Genomic DNA, 14,714 nt, shown 5'->3' on the forward strand with positions numbered 1-14,714 from the left:
GATGTATTGTGGTGGCCACAACACTGTCTCCACACATGAGTCAGACTGACACACTTCTATCCACCATTCAATGTAAGCCAACTCTGCCATGTGTAGAAAACCTGATCGCAATTTCTCTGAGAGGCGGATGAGTTTCAGGGGAATCATGTGCAATAATATGCATGCACTGCAGACAGCAAATATTGTGTCAGAGTGGTATACATAGATCATATTGCTTCACTGCTTTGTGGACAGGGCTCTTTCTGCAGGGAGCCAAACACAACCCTGCCAGTCAAAGGCTGCACATGAAATAATAGTCTAGAGGGCATATTGTACATATGCTGCTCAGATTGGCTGTGTATATTTACTGATAGCCTGCCTGTGATACAAGGTTATATCGCCTCTGTGGAGAGGTCAACATATGTTACATGGCATAGTGAATTCTGAGGGAAAACACAAAGCCAGTGAACAATTTTGCAGTGGGGTAGTCTTCATTCAGCATATTTACTCACCGTTATATTGTCTTTGAACATTGATCAGATTATTAGAATAATGCAAGTATACTTTTCAGTAAATGTATTTTTGCTAATGGATGTGGTGCACCATACACTATTAAAAGTGGTTGCCATGCATACGCTATCAGGAGTATCTTAATGGTGGAGCAGCTGAGGTGTTAAGTCATTTGCTTTGATTCCCAACACAGGTCAATACATTGAGTTCCATCTCAAGTGGGCCTGTTTTGGTGATGTGGTAAGCTGTACTCCCTGACTATCATGGAGTAGAAAACTATTGGTATGTTGCACTAGTCAAAATGTCATTGGCTGAGATTGTGTATGGCTGCCTTCATCACTCTCATGAATATGATGAATAAAGAAAACATAAAAATATACAGTTGAACCCAGTGGTCTCAACTCCAGAGAAGTAGTATGATATACATGTATAGGGAATCAGCACATCTGACCTGACCTTTTGACTGTGTGACATCGCCATCTGCCAACAGGAAGTAAATGCATTGTGCCATACATACATTTAATCATTGTAATGATAAGGAATAAAAACTTAAGCTTTTGTCATATCCACCTACATCTAAGTGAATAAGTTTTAGTCACATCGCTGGATTTGCATGGTTCTCTCGACAATGAAATACACAATGCCATTTCTCGACATAGATTTTTATGTTGGGTAGGGCTGTAATGAATACACTATGTTGCGAATATGATACGTATCATGAATATTGGGTAACGAATACGAATAATTATTCACGATTACAATATTGTAGTTAAGTGATTGATGCACAATATTGATTGCCCATGTTGACAGTGTTAATTTGTCACAGCAATAACCTGTCATCTCATGACACTCAAATTTGGTATGTAATAGTTATAGTTGACAGTACCATGTGTGGCCTTGGCAAACTAACATGACTTGCACTACTACAAGGCTAGTACATAATGCATTCTTGCATATCTCATATTGAAAAAGGACATAAGTGTTCAAGTAAAACACATTCCATTAAAAAAAATTTAAATCATGAATATTCGGTTCTGGTGACCACGAATAACGAATTGTTTCATGAAGGGCTACGGTTTGATTCACCGAATATGCGAGTGAATCGTAACAGACTTAATGTTGGGCCTTTCAAAAAATGAGTTTGCCTCATCAAGGTAAGATTTAACTCTTCCTCAGATCATGAATATAAAATGAGTACAAGACAACCAGGAATTGGCCATCATGCATTTTGTCACATGTGTTATAATAGTGATATACATGGTAAGAATAATAAGAGTTTGCTGGGATGGGTTTGTGAGTCGGACATAGTCAGGGATTAGGCACATACGAGCTCAAGACACTTGACTGTACTTTAGATGGATTATTAAAACAAAGGGAGACCTTAAAAAGTGGAATGAAACAGATTTTTCAATTACTGCAGACCACGATGATGTTTTTTCCAAATTTAGACTTTTTTATGGACACTAGATGAACCACAATGCCTTAGACTTTCCAGATGTTGTGGGTAATATGTTCTACATAATCCAGTCATGCATCCAGTCACCAGTTTTGTAATGGTCTGTCCCACAATGTAAAGAAGTTTTACTGAGTACAGATGTATCTCAGCAGGATTATTTACATCAAAGAAGGGATCGCATGAGCAATCTGGGGAGTGACCATGTTGTGTCTAGCCCAGGAAGTGTTTGATGTGATCGTTTATACTGGCGACCACAGACATTTCCTTGTTTGTAGGTACATATGTATTTGAACTGTTCTCAGTACATTAACATCGTGTTCCGATCAGCGTGACAAGGAAAGTTGTGTCACCTGAAAATTAGTGAAATGTAATTGACCTCCGTCCAGAAGTCCATTTGTTGTACTCTTACATTGTTTGAGAAATCCCAGCAATGTACCCAAGAACTCTGCCGCATTTATCTCATCCAGTTGGAAAATGTTATAATCTCACAAACTCTCTTGCTTGCTCGCTCACTCGCTCACTCTCTCTCTCACTCACTCACTCACTCACTCACTCACTCACTCACTCACTCACTCACTCACTCACTCACTCACTCACTCACTCACTCACTCACTCCACTCACTCACTCACTCACTCACTCACTCACTCACTGTGGAGCAACATAAAAAGCTGTATCACAAACCTTTGTTGTAAGAGTTTTAAACTGCTGCAGTGCCAAAGACCTTAACCTGCCACTAGTATGAACTTGTCACTTTCCAGTGGATTTGTGTTAATATGTGGGGTACAAGTAACTTGGCCTACTATACCGAAAGAAATGTTATTAGATAAAGACCCTAGTTTGGGATTCGTGGCTGGACTCGCAGACTGACTGATTTATGATTATGCTGATATTTTCATACATTCACTGCACTGGATAGCTGTTTCATTATCAACCAGAAATTGTTTTATATCTATAATACAAGTGCAAAGTCTTTCAATGCCACATTTGGCCAGGTTATGCAAGAGGAATTGTTGGCTGTTATGTGAGTGTTGTGGCTGAAAGTATTGTGATGCAGGAAGTCATTGTAATACACAATGCTGCCCTGTTGTTGTGGCAGGAAGTTGTTGTAGTGTTAACTCGTGCTATCCTATACATCGCCATCAAATGCTGTGCTATAACCATGATAACTACATCTGTTATTGAGCAGAAGCATGTTAGACATCATCAGCCTCTGAATCATGATGTTTTACATTTTTGTTTGCAATTATCGTGGAGTCCTGAAGTTTGCTGCTTTATTTGAATTTAATGACCTCTGAAACTTTGATTTTAGTTTACTCTCATTGTTAATGAAGAAGTGCTGTTTTGTTATCTTCTGAACAATATTCGCAGTAGATAACTTGTTTCTGTTCATGCATTTGTGTGGTGCTCCTGACAATCAATGGTTAGAATCCCCCATGAGAATGTACCTTATCTTGGTCATAGTTGCTTGTACCAGTAAGAACCAGGCATGTCAGAATGGCTGTACAGAATGGCTTTGTGGCTGTAGATGCTAACTTGAGGAAAAGTCTGCTGCTGGCATTAATTAAACATTCTACCTATCTGCTAATCACCCTTGTATTATAGGTCAGGTATGAATGAAAAGGCTTGGCAATAGATTGGTTCAGGGTTATTTTTGTTTGCCACAATAGTTAAGTCAGCATACCATGTGCACATCAGTCATTGTGGGTCACAGTGACCCAGTGAATGGATGAGTTTTATGCATGTCACTGACACTGGTTGTGGAATCTATTTTGTCTGTGTTAATTTAACATGTTCTATGATTAAGCAGAAGAAAACAGCCCTGGTGAATCCATTTACTGGTGTCATGGTTGTACAGGAAATTAACATGTCACTTTCATGTTTATCTTGTAACTATTCCGAAACTGCTTCTACCATGGTAGCTGTGCCAGCATGTAATGTCAGTGATTGAATGGACAATTTGGTTGATGCGTGACTCATTAAGGTTGCCAGAGTCTGTTCTTTTTTATTGTCTCTATTGTCATTTTCCTGATCATGTATTAAGCTGGCATGCAACAATGTTGCAGAATGGTGTAAATTAACTGGCACTAATTGATCATATATTGTCATGTTGCAGTTTTGGTGCAGAATATATTACCTGGGGGAAATATTTCTTATAAACACATGCAATTTTACCAGAGATAAAGTATCTGAACAATGTTGAAACTCTTCCTTCTTGTCACATTGTATTCATGAGGTCATTAAATCAGTGATGTCATAAATTCCATATTGACTTCACAAAACATTTCCCTAAGCCTGTTCACATACACACCACTTGTTTCCACTTTGGTTAAGATTTCGACTTGTGTGCCATGTGTGTATATATATGTATATGATACTAGTACTACTAGAAGTAGAAATAGGAATCTTCCACATGAGATGTTGATGGAGATTTGGTTCATCTTTATTACAGACAGACTAATAGTGGTATCTACACCATTAACTTTCAATAACCACTTTCTGCAAGAAGCAGTGGTGGATCATGTTAGTTGGTGCCTTATGTTCATATAGGATCATGTTTTTAACTGAGTAAGCCATTATTGTGATATCAGTGTTTATGGAGCTGTCTCCAGGTGCCATGCTATTCTTGTTGGGGTACAGGTGATCGCATTACTTCAGTTACCCACAGGAGAGCACAGTTACATCTCTTACTTGTACCAACCCGTGAAGGTCCGGGTTAGAATATTGATCTTCAGTAACCCATGCTAGTCGTAAGAGGCCACTAACAGGATCGGGTGGTCAGGTTCACTGACTTGGTTGACACATGTCATCAGTTCCCAGTTGCGCAGATCGATGTTCATGCTGTTGATCACTGGGTTGTCTGGTCCAGACTCGATTATTTACAGACCGCTGCCATATAGCTGGAATATTGCTGAGTGCGGCGTAAAACTAAACTCACTCACTCACTCTTACTTGTACCAGGATCCACTGATGCATCATTATAGCTATGGGCTTCATCATAGTTGGTGTAGTCTATTATTAACATCAGTTTGGGTCTTCACACTTGTCATGATTGGGCTGAAATAATGTTCAAAGCAACTTAACTCACTTAATCACTACTTATCTGTGTTCCCCACTGATATGATGATAAAGACACTGTCATAGCCCCCAGTGGTAGCACAAGAACAGATGTGAGTCTTTGAGCCAGCCACAGTGATGGAGGAATAGTGACTGTAGCCTTAACTTGAGGTTCTTGTTTTCAGAGTTGAGAAGTCAGAGGTTTTATCCGAGGAATTCCAGAGTGTGGAGAAGAGAGTTGAAAATGTCAAGACTGTCTCGTCCACCATCAGCAAAAAGCTGTCTGCCACCCTCAAAGCCCAGCAAGGAGATGTGGAGAAGAGACTGGTAGGTCAACAGCTGTGCTCTCTATTATCAACACTATGTTAACAGGGAAGCAGCTCTGGGTTTTCAGTACTTGTTTGCACAATGATAACTTACAGGCAAAACAGTTGTAGTTACATAGGAAGATTGCTTCAGGCACTGGATGGAGACTTGTACTTTCCTTGTATGTACTTTTCATGTATCAGTGTTTGAATGTCAAGGATTCTTTGTCATTATCCTGATGTAAAACTAACAGATTGTTGAGCATGAATGATTTGGGTGTCCCTCAATAAAAATATAGCAGAGATCTTCAGGTAGGGTCCCCTCAGTATCTGACACTGTATGTGCATACCAACATACATACACGCCTTGGGGTTTGATTGGCTGGGTTCACTTTCCTCAGCCATGACTGATTGTTTCCCAAAATGTCCTGAAAATAGTTTATAGATTTATAAGGATATGGGAGAATGTCCAATGGTGTCCAATCAAAGATTGAAAGTTGAAAGAAAGTGAAAAAGGTCTGGTTTCATTTGCCTCAGACAAACATACGCTGCATGATGCATCTTCATTTCTGGCTGGTGAAAATGGCATTAGTTAGTGAGTACCAGCTGAGCATGGTTGATCCTGAGGACATACTATTGACCTTCGATGTGTGTGCTGCACTCAATGCAGGCTGTGTTTACTGAAGATTAAAGCATCATCACTTTTACTTCTCAAATGCTATAGGCCTCCGTGGTATAGTGGTTAGAGCGTCCGCCCGGAGAGCGGAAGGTCGCAGGTTCGATCCCCGACCGCGTCATACCAAGAGACGTTAAAATATGGTACTTGTTGGTCCCTGCCTGGCGCTCGACATTAATGGGTACACCAAGGACTGGTCGGCTCGGAGTCAGTATAATGTGTCTGAGTGGGCTATTCATGCTTCACTGCGGCATGGTATCTCGGTGGGCTAGCACTATAAAACCAGCTTAAGTCTGGGCTAGTACAAGCAGCCGCACATACACATACACACGCATGCACGTCGTCATATGAGCAAAATATTCTCAAACACGACGATAAACCCAATTTCACCTCACCTCACCTCAAATGCTATAGCATAATGACAGGTTAGGAAAAGTAAAACTTAATTCTCATGTATGCACATTTATTAAATGTTTATTCTTCTTTTTTCAGAAAAAGTTACCAGAAACGTCCTTGGGGTACAGTTTGATAGAGGCAGCTGGTATTCTGGGTACAGAGACTCTTCTGGGGTGAGTTACACACCACACACCCACCACACACCCCAACCCACCTTGGTAATGAACAATGTTTGCAGATACTGACACTGAAACCAGGAAGAGTTTCTTACAGATATGAAGTAATATGTCAGACATATCAACAAAAGGAAGGATTTCTGTACATAACCTTTACAATAATTCCTTATGATAAGTTTTAATATCTGGGCAACTTGAATATCATGTTCCTTATTGTTTGGTGACCTGCAGAAAACAATCAACACATTTTATTTGTAATCACTGACAAAAATATGTGTTCTCATTCAATTTGGCATATAAGAGTTGCCCCTTTGGGGATTCCAGATCAGAATAGGTCATTAGCACTCTGTATTGGTTGTAGTGCTGTTTTTAGCAATTTTCTAACAATATCATGGCAGGGGACATCAGAAATGAGCTTCACACTAGGGAATTGAACTTGGGTCCTCGTGTAACTGGCGAACACCACCACCCCATGTTGGTAATAAGAGATGTGGTGACTGCCTGATTGCCTGTCATCATACCCTGATGATGTGGATCTTTGTTGACACTTGAATGTCTCCTCCTGACTTGATTATATAAAGGCTGCCATGGTATGGTTAGAATATTGCAAGTATGGCATTAAACAAGAAACAAACACGTGTTCTCACTCAGTTAGTTATGGTTGAATGGTGGTCATATTCAGGAATTAAGTCAACAATAAGTAACACTGTAAGTTTTCTCTAAACTACATTGATATATGGAGGAAGTGTTTTTGACACTGTTACAGTTATGTGAGGAACGTCATGAGGTAAACCGAATATGAAATGTGTCTATGTCCTATACTGAGAATCCTGGTGACAAATCATCTTCAGTGCTGATGGAAGTAAATATGGCTAGACTTGGAAGCCTTACAGTTAGACAACATCCGATCTACAGGCTAGTTGAGGCCTATTTGAATGTGAACATTGTCAGAGCTGATTGAAGTAAATATGATTTGACCAGACTTTGGAGGCTTACTGTTAGACAACTTCCGATCTAGAAGCTTGTTGAGGTATTTTTGAATGTGGAACAACTCTGTCAACATTCCAGACTGAAACAGCGCCATCTGGAGTAAATATGAATGCAAATATGAACATAAATGTTCTCAAATAAAGGGATCTTGACAGGACAAGATTATGTTGGAGAGAATTCTAACACAGCTTTGTAGTGTATTTTTGTAACATAAATAAATAAGTGTATTTGTTTCTAGTGGAGTACAGCATTGTATTGAGACTCATAATACAATACATTGATTTACATCTCCTGTATCACAGTATATACGATTCATTACATTACAAGTTTCACTGATGTAAAAACATGTGAATAAATACACAAACTGTTCAAGAACTAATTTATGCAGATTCTCTACTAATTTCTGTTTTGCTATAGATAGCAGAAACTGCACAGTTCCCCCAAGCATATATATTCCTGTTTTGCTACATGAAATTTATAAACCACCTACACAAGGGAGAGAATGTAATCTATGAAATGTAGTGTATCGGGACACTAGTCGTATTTTTATTGTATTATGTTGCTGTCTCACTGTATTATACCCCTATTTGTTTCACTGTTATTGAGGCCATTATTATAACTCCAGTGGAGGTTCCAGGTTAGACTTGCTCCCCAGCAACCTATTCTAACTGTAAGAAGTGGCTTAATGACTGGGTGGTCACACACTGTGACTTTGTTGATTGCAGGTCATCGTGACCCCAGTGACATTGCTGATGATTACTCATAGCATCATTCAGTGGATATGTCTTGTAGATCCTTGATTATTTACAGGCTGACATCTCTTAGCTAGAATACTGCTGAATGTTGCCGTTACATTAACAAACGAAAACCATAATTTTATCTTCTTATCTGAAAGCAGTCTTTGAGTCATGTAATCTTCCATCATCATTGTCCATAGATTAAGTCTGGACAGGGTAAAACTGACCAACACCATGTGCAGTAACCTTTGCCAGTTGTACTAGTTTGATCAAATTATTTCTACGATTTTGTAAAAATGGATCATTGGGATCAAATAACCTAAGCTTCTTTTTTTTCAAGAATGGGTTTGATGTCAGTTTACTGTCACAGCCATTTTTTCTAAATGAATTTCAAACATGTTTCTTCCATACTTGTACACAAACTGTATCTAACACAAAATGAATCTCTTGGAGCAAACTGTGATATCAGGGATTCTCGTATCTCCATTGGTGTTATGAGAGATATCTGTTGTGGTTTCAGCCTGGTGTGTCAAATCTGTGGTGAGTGCCAGAGCAAGCTAGCCCGGGAACAACTTCAGTATGAGATCAACGTGGAGAAGGAGGTGCTCACACCCCTACTGTGTGTACAGGAGGTGAGTCGGCCTTCATGTGGTGCTGTAACAGTTCACCACTGGATCAGACCCATGAAGATTTGGGTTAGAATTGGTCTTCAGTTTCCCATGCTTGTCGTAAAACACGACTAACGGGATTGGGTGGTCAGGCTCGCTGACTTGGCTGACACATGTCATCGTATCCTAATTGCGTATATCGATGCTCATGATGTTGATCACTGGTTTCTATGGTCCAGACTTGATTATTTGCAGACCACCGCTTTGGGAATTGGACCCTGGTCATCAGCGGTCTGTAGATTTAAGTATTCTATCATGTAATATTACCTATGATATATTGTGGCTAAGTTTACTGGTACAGCCTGAGTTTACTTCATTCTTTTTTCAATTGTTGCCAGTATCCCAGAGAATACTTTGAATAAATTTTACCATACAACATTTTTAAGAACATTTCAACACGCATGTGGCAAATTGTTGGGCCATTTGTTGTGTTTGGGCTAAATATGCCATATGAGAGGCTTGGGGCTGCTGAGAGTGCTTTTTAATGCCCATTATGGGTAGAATTAACATTAGACTTAACATTACAACTTGAAGCTATGAATCCATTGTTATTGTTATTGTTGTTGTTTACCTGTTGTCGTGGAAACTCTGACAACAAACTGTGTTTGTGTAAGGATTGAGTGCACGCCAAGGGCTTTTTGTCCTTCAAGCTTTGAGCTTGCATAAGACCCAAGCATATAGAAGTTGTAACACCACACAAGTGCCTTTATTTGGCCATCTTTTCATCAATCGTTGTTCCTACACACACAAACAATCAGCAAACCCGATTGAGGACGTGTCAAGAGACGGTTCTTCATATAAAACATTTTTGTTCCTGACTATAAAGTTTGTCTTCTAAAATTTCAAAATATGGTGATAAAGTGGAAGTGGGATTTGTGTTTGAGATGTGACTGTTTAGTAATCACAGTAAACAACATTGGTTGTCAAGCAAGTAGTTTCACTGTGGTACACACTCTCCCCCAAACATTGCCGTTCACAGTAGGAACACAGGAGATTTTTATCCCAAGCCATTGTGTTTGTTGATTCAGATACTGTTGAGTGTATTTATGATTATTTTTTTTATTCAAACTGAAAAAGAGTATTGTAAATTCACATGGGTCAGTGAAGAGCGTCAGAGCATACAAGTAGTTTAGAAACCCAAATCTGAAAATAGTGAAAACTGGAGACAGTATTTGGCAAAACTGGTAGTTAAAAAGCTTTGTTGACATGATGCAGTCAATACATAGTAGGTGCCAAATGTAAAATCACAGTCAGACATGGCCACACATGTTTGCATGACACAGTAAAATATATATGTACTACTACTACTAATAATAAGTCATCTTCTATAGCGACAGTCTCCAAACACCAAGTGATTGATTCTTATTACCCCGGATAACCCAAGCTGCCTGTTAGGCTCTTGAAGGTTATAGTCACATGACTTTATCCAACCGGGTACCCATTTTCTGCTGGGTGAACAGAGGTAATTTGGAACAAACTCACTTGCCTAAGGTGAGACCACATGTATTACATGTGCTTCGTTGTGGGGCAGGACTGAAGTCCTAGAAACTCGCAGGAGTCAAGCTGCCAAACACGGTCACCCATCCAAGGACTGTCCGAGCTCGACGTTGCTTAACTTCAACTGATTCGTGACCTGAGCTATGTGCACAGGACCACACACCACCACAACTCTGTGTGTCTGGTGTATTTTTGTTCAAAAGAAAACATGAGAGTTGAGGGGAGTGTGTGATAAATGTGATGTTAAAAGTTATGGATTCTTGGGATCTCTAGATTCAAAAACAATGGCTGTATACCTTAAAGTTCTAACACTGAGTAAGGCCATACACAGCCCAAGAGTGCCACAGTCATGTATGTATACTACATGTGTACCGTGATACAGTAGTGTATCCACATCCATTGATTCTGCTACAGGCGGACATCCCTGCCATCAATAAGGTGCGAAAACAGCTGACAAAGTCCACGCTGGATATGGACTCCGCCAAAAACAGGTATTTGACTTTCAACACTCAGCATATCGACATTCAGGAAATGGCTAGATGTGTGCACTGATCAAATCATTGTTCAAATCAAGGTCTTGGTGACATTTCAGGTTTCTTGATTGAAGTAAATAGTATCTTTGGAATGGTAGGCCAGGTAAGTGTATCAGATGGAAGCACAATAAACACATGCATGACAGGGAAATTGGTTCAAGATCATTGATAACGTTGGCATAAGGGACCATATTGTAACCATGGTTACTATCTAGGAATGCACAGCTACAATATAGAAATAATTACTTCAGTCAAGGCTTCAACTAATCTTTAATTTTAGCTTTTTGAAAACATTTGCAAGTAAGCTATGTGATGTAATCTGTTTGTTATCAAGTCCATAGACTAAACCAGGAATTGATCTGGGAAAAATGTCCATGCTAATAGTGTTGACACGATATTAACCAAAACACAAAGCATGTACACCCAATCCATTTAGTCACCTCTTACAATAACCATAGGTTTGACAACATGGTGTTTAAATGTTTTATAGTAAACTATGTTTATAAAGAACACTCTCATAACAAACTAACAGATACATGTGTATGATGACCATTTTTTGGTCACATCCATGTGTTGTAATTTTAGTCGAAATGTGTGTCATGAACTATGGTTATAACAAACTAAACTTCATGTTCCATATGTGTTTGTTAGTGTGTCTGTGTTACATTTATGTAATATATACGTTGCCTCCCATCCAGGCTGAATGCTGCTGTGCGGCAGTCTCACGTTCCAGGGACAAACATCTCCTCAGCAGCAGCGAAGGCAGACACAATTAAGGATGAGTACGAAGATGCCACGAACAAAGTGGAGCAGGTTAAGGTGAGAGTGAGAAACAGTGGTTTACACATCGCCATTTTCAGTGGAAAGAGACTGTCAAACTTTAAAATGGTGCTGAAGAAAGAGAACAGCACAGGAGAATGCAAGATTTCTTTCTGTTCATAGCCAAAATAGTTTAATTAAGAAATCAAGTTTGAGTGAAACCTTTCTATGTGTTTCAAAACTTATAGGTGACAGTATTACATTACATTGTTGACTCTGAGAGGCTGCAAAGTTAAAAGAAGAACTTATATTTGGAAATTGGTGCTTGACAGTGCATGAAGAGTTACCTCCCTTGTAATTGTCAGCTGAGTCACACAGTATGAAATACACAAGACATCTGGTGTCTGGCTTTGTGTGCTGGCGATCAGGTGCCTGACTCTGAGGGTATGGGTTCGAATTCCGGATGGGACTCAACCCAATAAGTACTAGAATCTGTAATTTACTAGAAAGTGTAATCCCAAATATAACATATGTTGAGTCACACAGGACTATATATCCCTCTCGAGATACAAGGACTTGAAACCCTAAATAAGATCAGGTCAGTTAGGAGTAAACAGGCAGGTTAAGAGTTGAAAGATACATTATTCTCTTAGCAAACATAGAAATATGTAGATATATGTTTTATCTCCAAAATATCCTTGAAATGAATATTTAAGTTCTCCCTTTCAGGCATTTTGGATCAAAGTAAGGTTGAGAAAAGTTCCCACTGAATGCACATGTTATAAAGGAAGTTCAAAGTAGAACTCATTTCAATGAAATCATTTTACTGTGTAGAGAAACTCTTTTAGACTTTAGTTGTTTACTACTTTCAAAAGCGTACAGTCTAAGTAAACTTAGGCTCAGTATTATTCGTTACACTGCTATACTGAGTCTAACAAACCCTACTAGAAGGTCGTGTCAGCTAACCTTTGAGAGACCTATGACTGTCCAATCACACCCGAGATGGCCGACCGGATTTAACCAATCAGACGACTACTTGTTAGGGTTCAGCGGGACTTACAAAAAAAGTTTTGGGATTTCTCTTCCCCAGTCGCAGACACTGGTCTCTCAACAAGCGAAAATCCGCATAAAACACAAATATTTGACCTGTAGTATATATGCTTAGGGGTCTCTGATGACATAGTTACTATTAGCTTATATTTCCGCAAGATGACATCCTGGAATATCGACAAAGACGCTGTTTTCGCGAGTCTTTACTCATTGTTGTGAATAATGTCGTCCTCCATGTGTATCAAACGGAAGCGATCGTGCGTAAAATAGCATTCGGAATCATTCAAGTTTTTTAGGTAAAGGTTCAAACGGTATGGTGAATGTTAACTTTCGCGATTTGTTAAGCTGATTGGTCAGTCCAAAAGGTTAGCTGACGCGACTTTCTACTCAGGTTTGTTAGACTCAGTATAGCAGTGTAACGAATAATACTGAGCCTAAGTTTACTTAGACTGGAAAGCGTAATATTGCAAATGGTCTCAAATGAAATCCAAATGAAACATAAAATTATCTGAGTGGATTTCATTTTTTTTCCAAGTAGCATTTGATTTGATAACTCAATTCATATTTAAAGGCAATGAATTCTTATGAGTTTGCCATGCTTCCTCATAACTCAGCCTTAATCAAATCATGGACTTCTCGAGATACATGTATGAACCTTTCATGGACTAAATCTCAAACACTTAAAAATACCTCTTTGTGATGTTTTCTTCAAGTTGAATGAATGTTTACACTGTTTGTCACTGTTACTTCCAGGATGGCCTTGCTATTGAGTTGTCCAACTTTGTTGCCAAGGAAACCGAGCACAGTACAAGACTACTAGAAGTAAGTCTCTGGTGAAGTAAGCAATATGTAATAAAGAAAAGTAGCTTTACAAATTTACATTTTTCGAGGTTTTCTTAGTGCATTTTAACAATAGTTTTCTTTTCTTCTTAGCTTTTACAATCACAAGCAGAGTATCATAAAAAGGCTCTGGAATTCATTGAAGAAGTCATCCCAAAAATGAAAACATCAATAGGTGAGTAGCTGATCAGTCTGTTTAATCTGATCATTGCTAATTGACTTTATCCTGAAGAGCCTTGTCTATCAGTCTGATTGCCAGCACATAAACTTCATCAACACTTATCAAATGCATGTGACAGTGCATAGGTTTTTGTAACATAATCAACAGCAACTGTCTTATAGCCATTCTGACAGTTGCTGAGTAAATATCAAGTTGTTTATACTCTTATAAAATCAACAGTTTCTCGAAGTTGATGCTTTGATAATCATGGACAGCATCTTTGATAATTCTTCCTGAAAACATCATGGCCATTATATTTTATGGAACAGACTTTGCAGCAAAATGATTTTGTCCAGATTTCAAAGACAGTACTCGCTGGGACTCAATTGTGACAAATCTTGCTCTGTGACTGTACCATACCATACCATGGCAACAGTTTTTCATGCTGTAGCGAATGAACTGTAAAACTAAATAAGTGCTGTTTGTTTTTAGAAAACTACCCCAACAAGCCAGTGTATGGAACGTCTCTGGTGGAGCACCTGCGTGTGACGGGGAGAGACATTGCTCTGGTGTTCGAGGCCTGTATTGTCACACTACTGGAGACAGGCATGGAAGAGGAGGTGAGGTTGTCACTGGTATAGGGAATGTCATAGTGATTTGGTGCAGCTTGGTTTGCCTTCCCCAAATTGCCCAAGTTTCAGAGAACCAGACAGGTGACAGTGTCAAACCGTGATTTGCCCAGTGATGTAGCTGGAATATTAACCACTGTGGTTTCACTGTTATCATCCCTAGCTGTCATCTGTAACTGTTGGGACTATCTTAGCTCTGTTTAGACAGTTATCCTGTAAGACAGGCTCAGTGATTTGTTACAGTTTAAGAAACTTTGATTCTTTCTCGTCATGAACACTAGACTTTTTTCCTTGTATG

General features: G+C 39.2%; 1 protein-coding gene across 11 annotated transcripts in view; it reads left to right on the top strand.

Moving 5' to 3' along the window:
• Positions 1-14,714, top strand: part of LOC124290502 (rho GTPase-activating protein 44-like) — a 66,878-nt gene that overhangs the window by 31,918 nt on the left and 20,246 nt on the right. For all 11 annotated transcript variants that reach the window (XR_006901955.1, XR_006901954.1, XR_006901953.1 and 8 more), the window contains 8 exons: positions 5,186-5,327; positions 6,474-6,550; positions 8,801-8,912; positions 10,860-10,936; positions 11,677-11,797; positions 13,541-13,609; positions 13,721-13,802; positions 14,280-14,407. Coding sequence is in view for 8 of the 11 variants with exons in the window: in XM_046727212.1 (XP_046583168.1) it covers positions 5,186-5,327; positions 6,474-6,550; positions 8,801-8,912; positions 10,860-10,936; positions 11,677-11,797; positions 13,541-13,609; positions 13,721-13,802; positions 14,280-14,407 (808 nt within the window). In the remaining 3 variants the exon portion in view is untranslated. The remainder of the gene's footprint in view (positions 1-5,185; positions 5,328-6,473; positions 6,551-8,800; positions 8,913-10,859; positions 10,937-11,676; positions 11,798-13,540; positions 13,610-13,720; positions 13,803-14,279; positions 14,408-14,714) is intronic.

This window comes from Haliotis rubra, unplaced genomic scaffold, assembly GCF_003918875.1.
Source record: "Haliotis rubra isolate DU_JTF1 unplaced genomic scaffold, ASM391887v1 Scf468, whole genome shotgun sequence".
NCBI lineage: Eukaryota > Metazoa > Mollusca > Gastropoda > Lepetellida > Haliotidae > Haliotis > Haliotis rubra.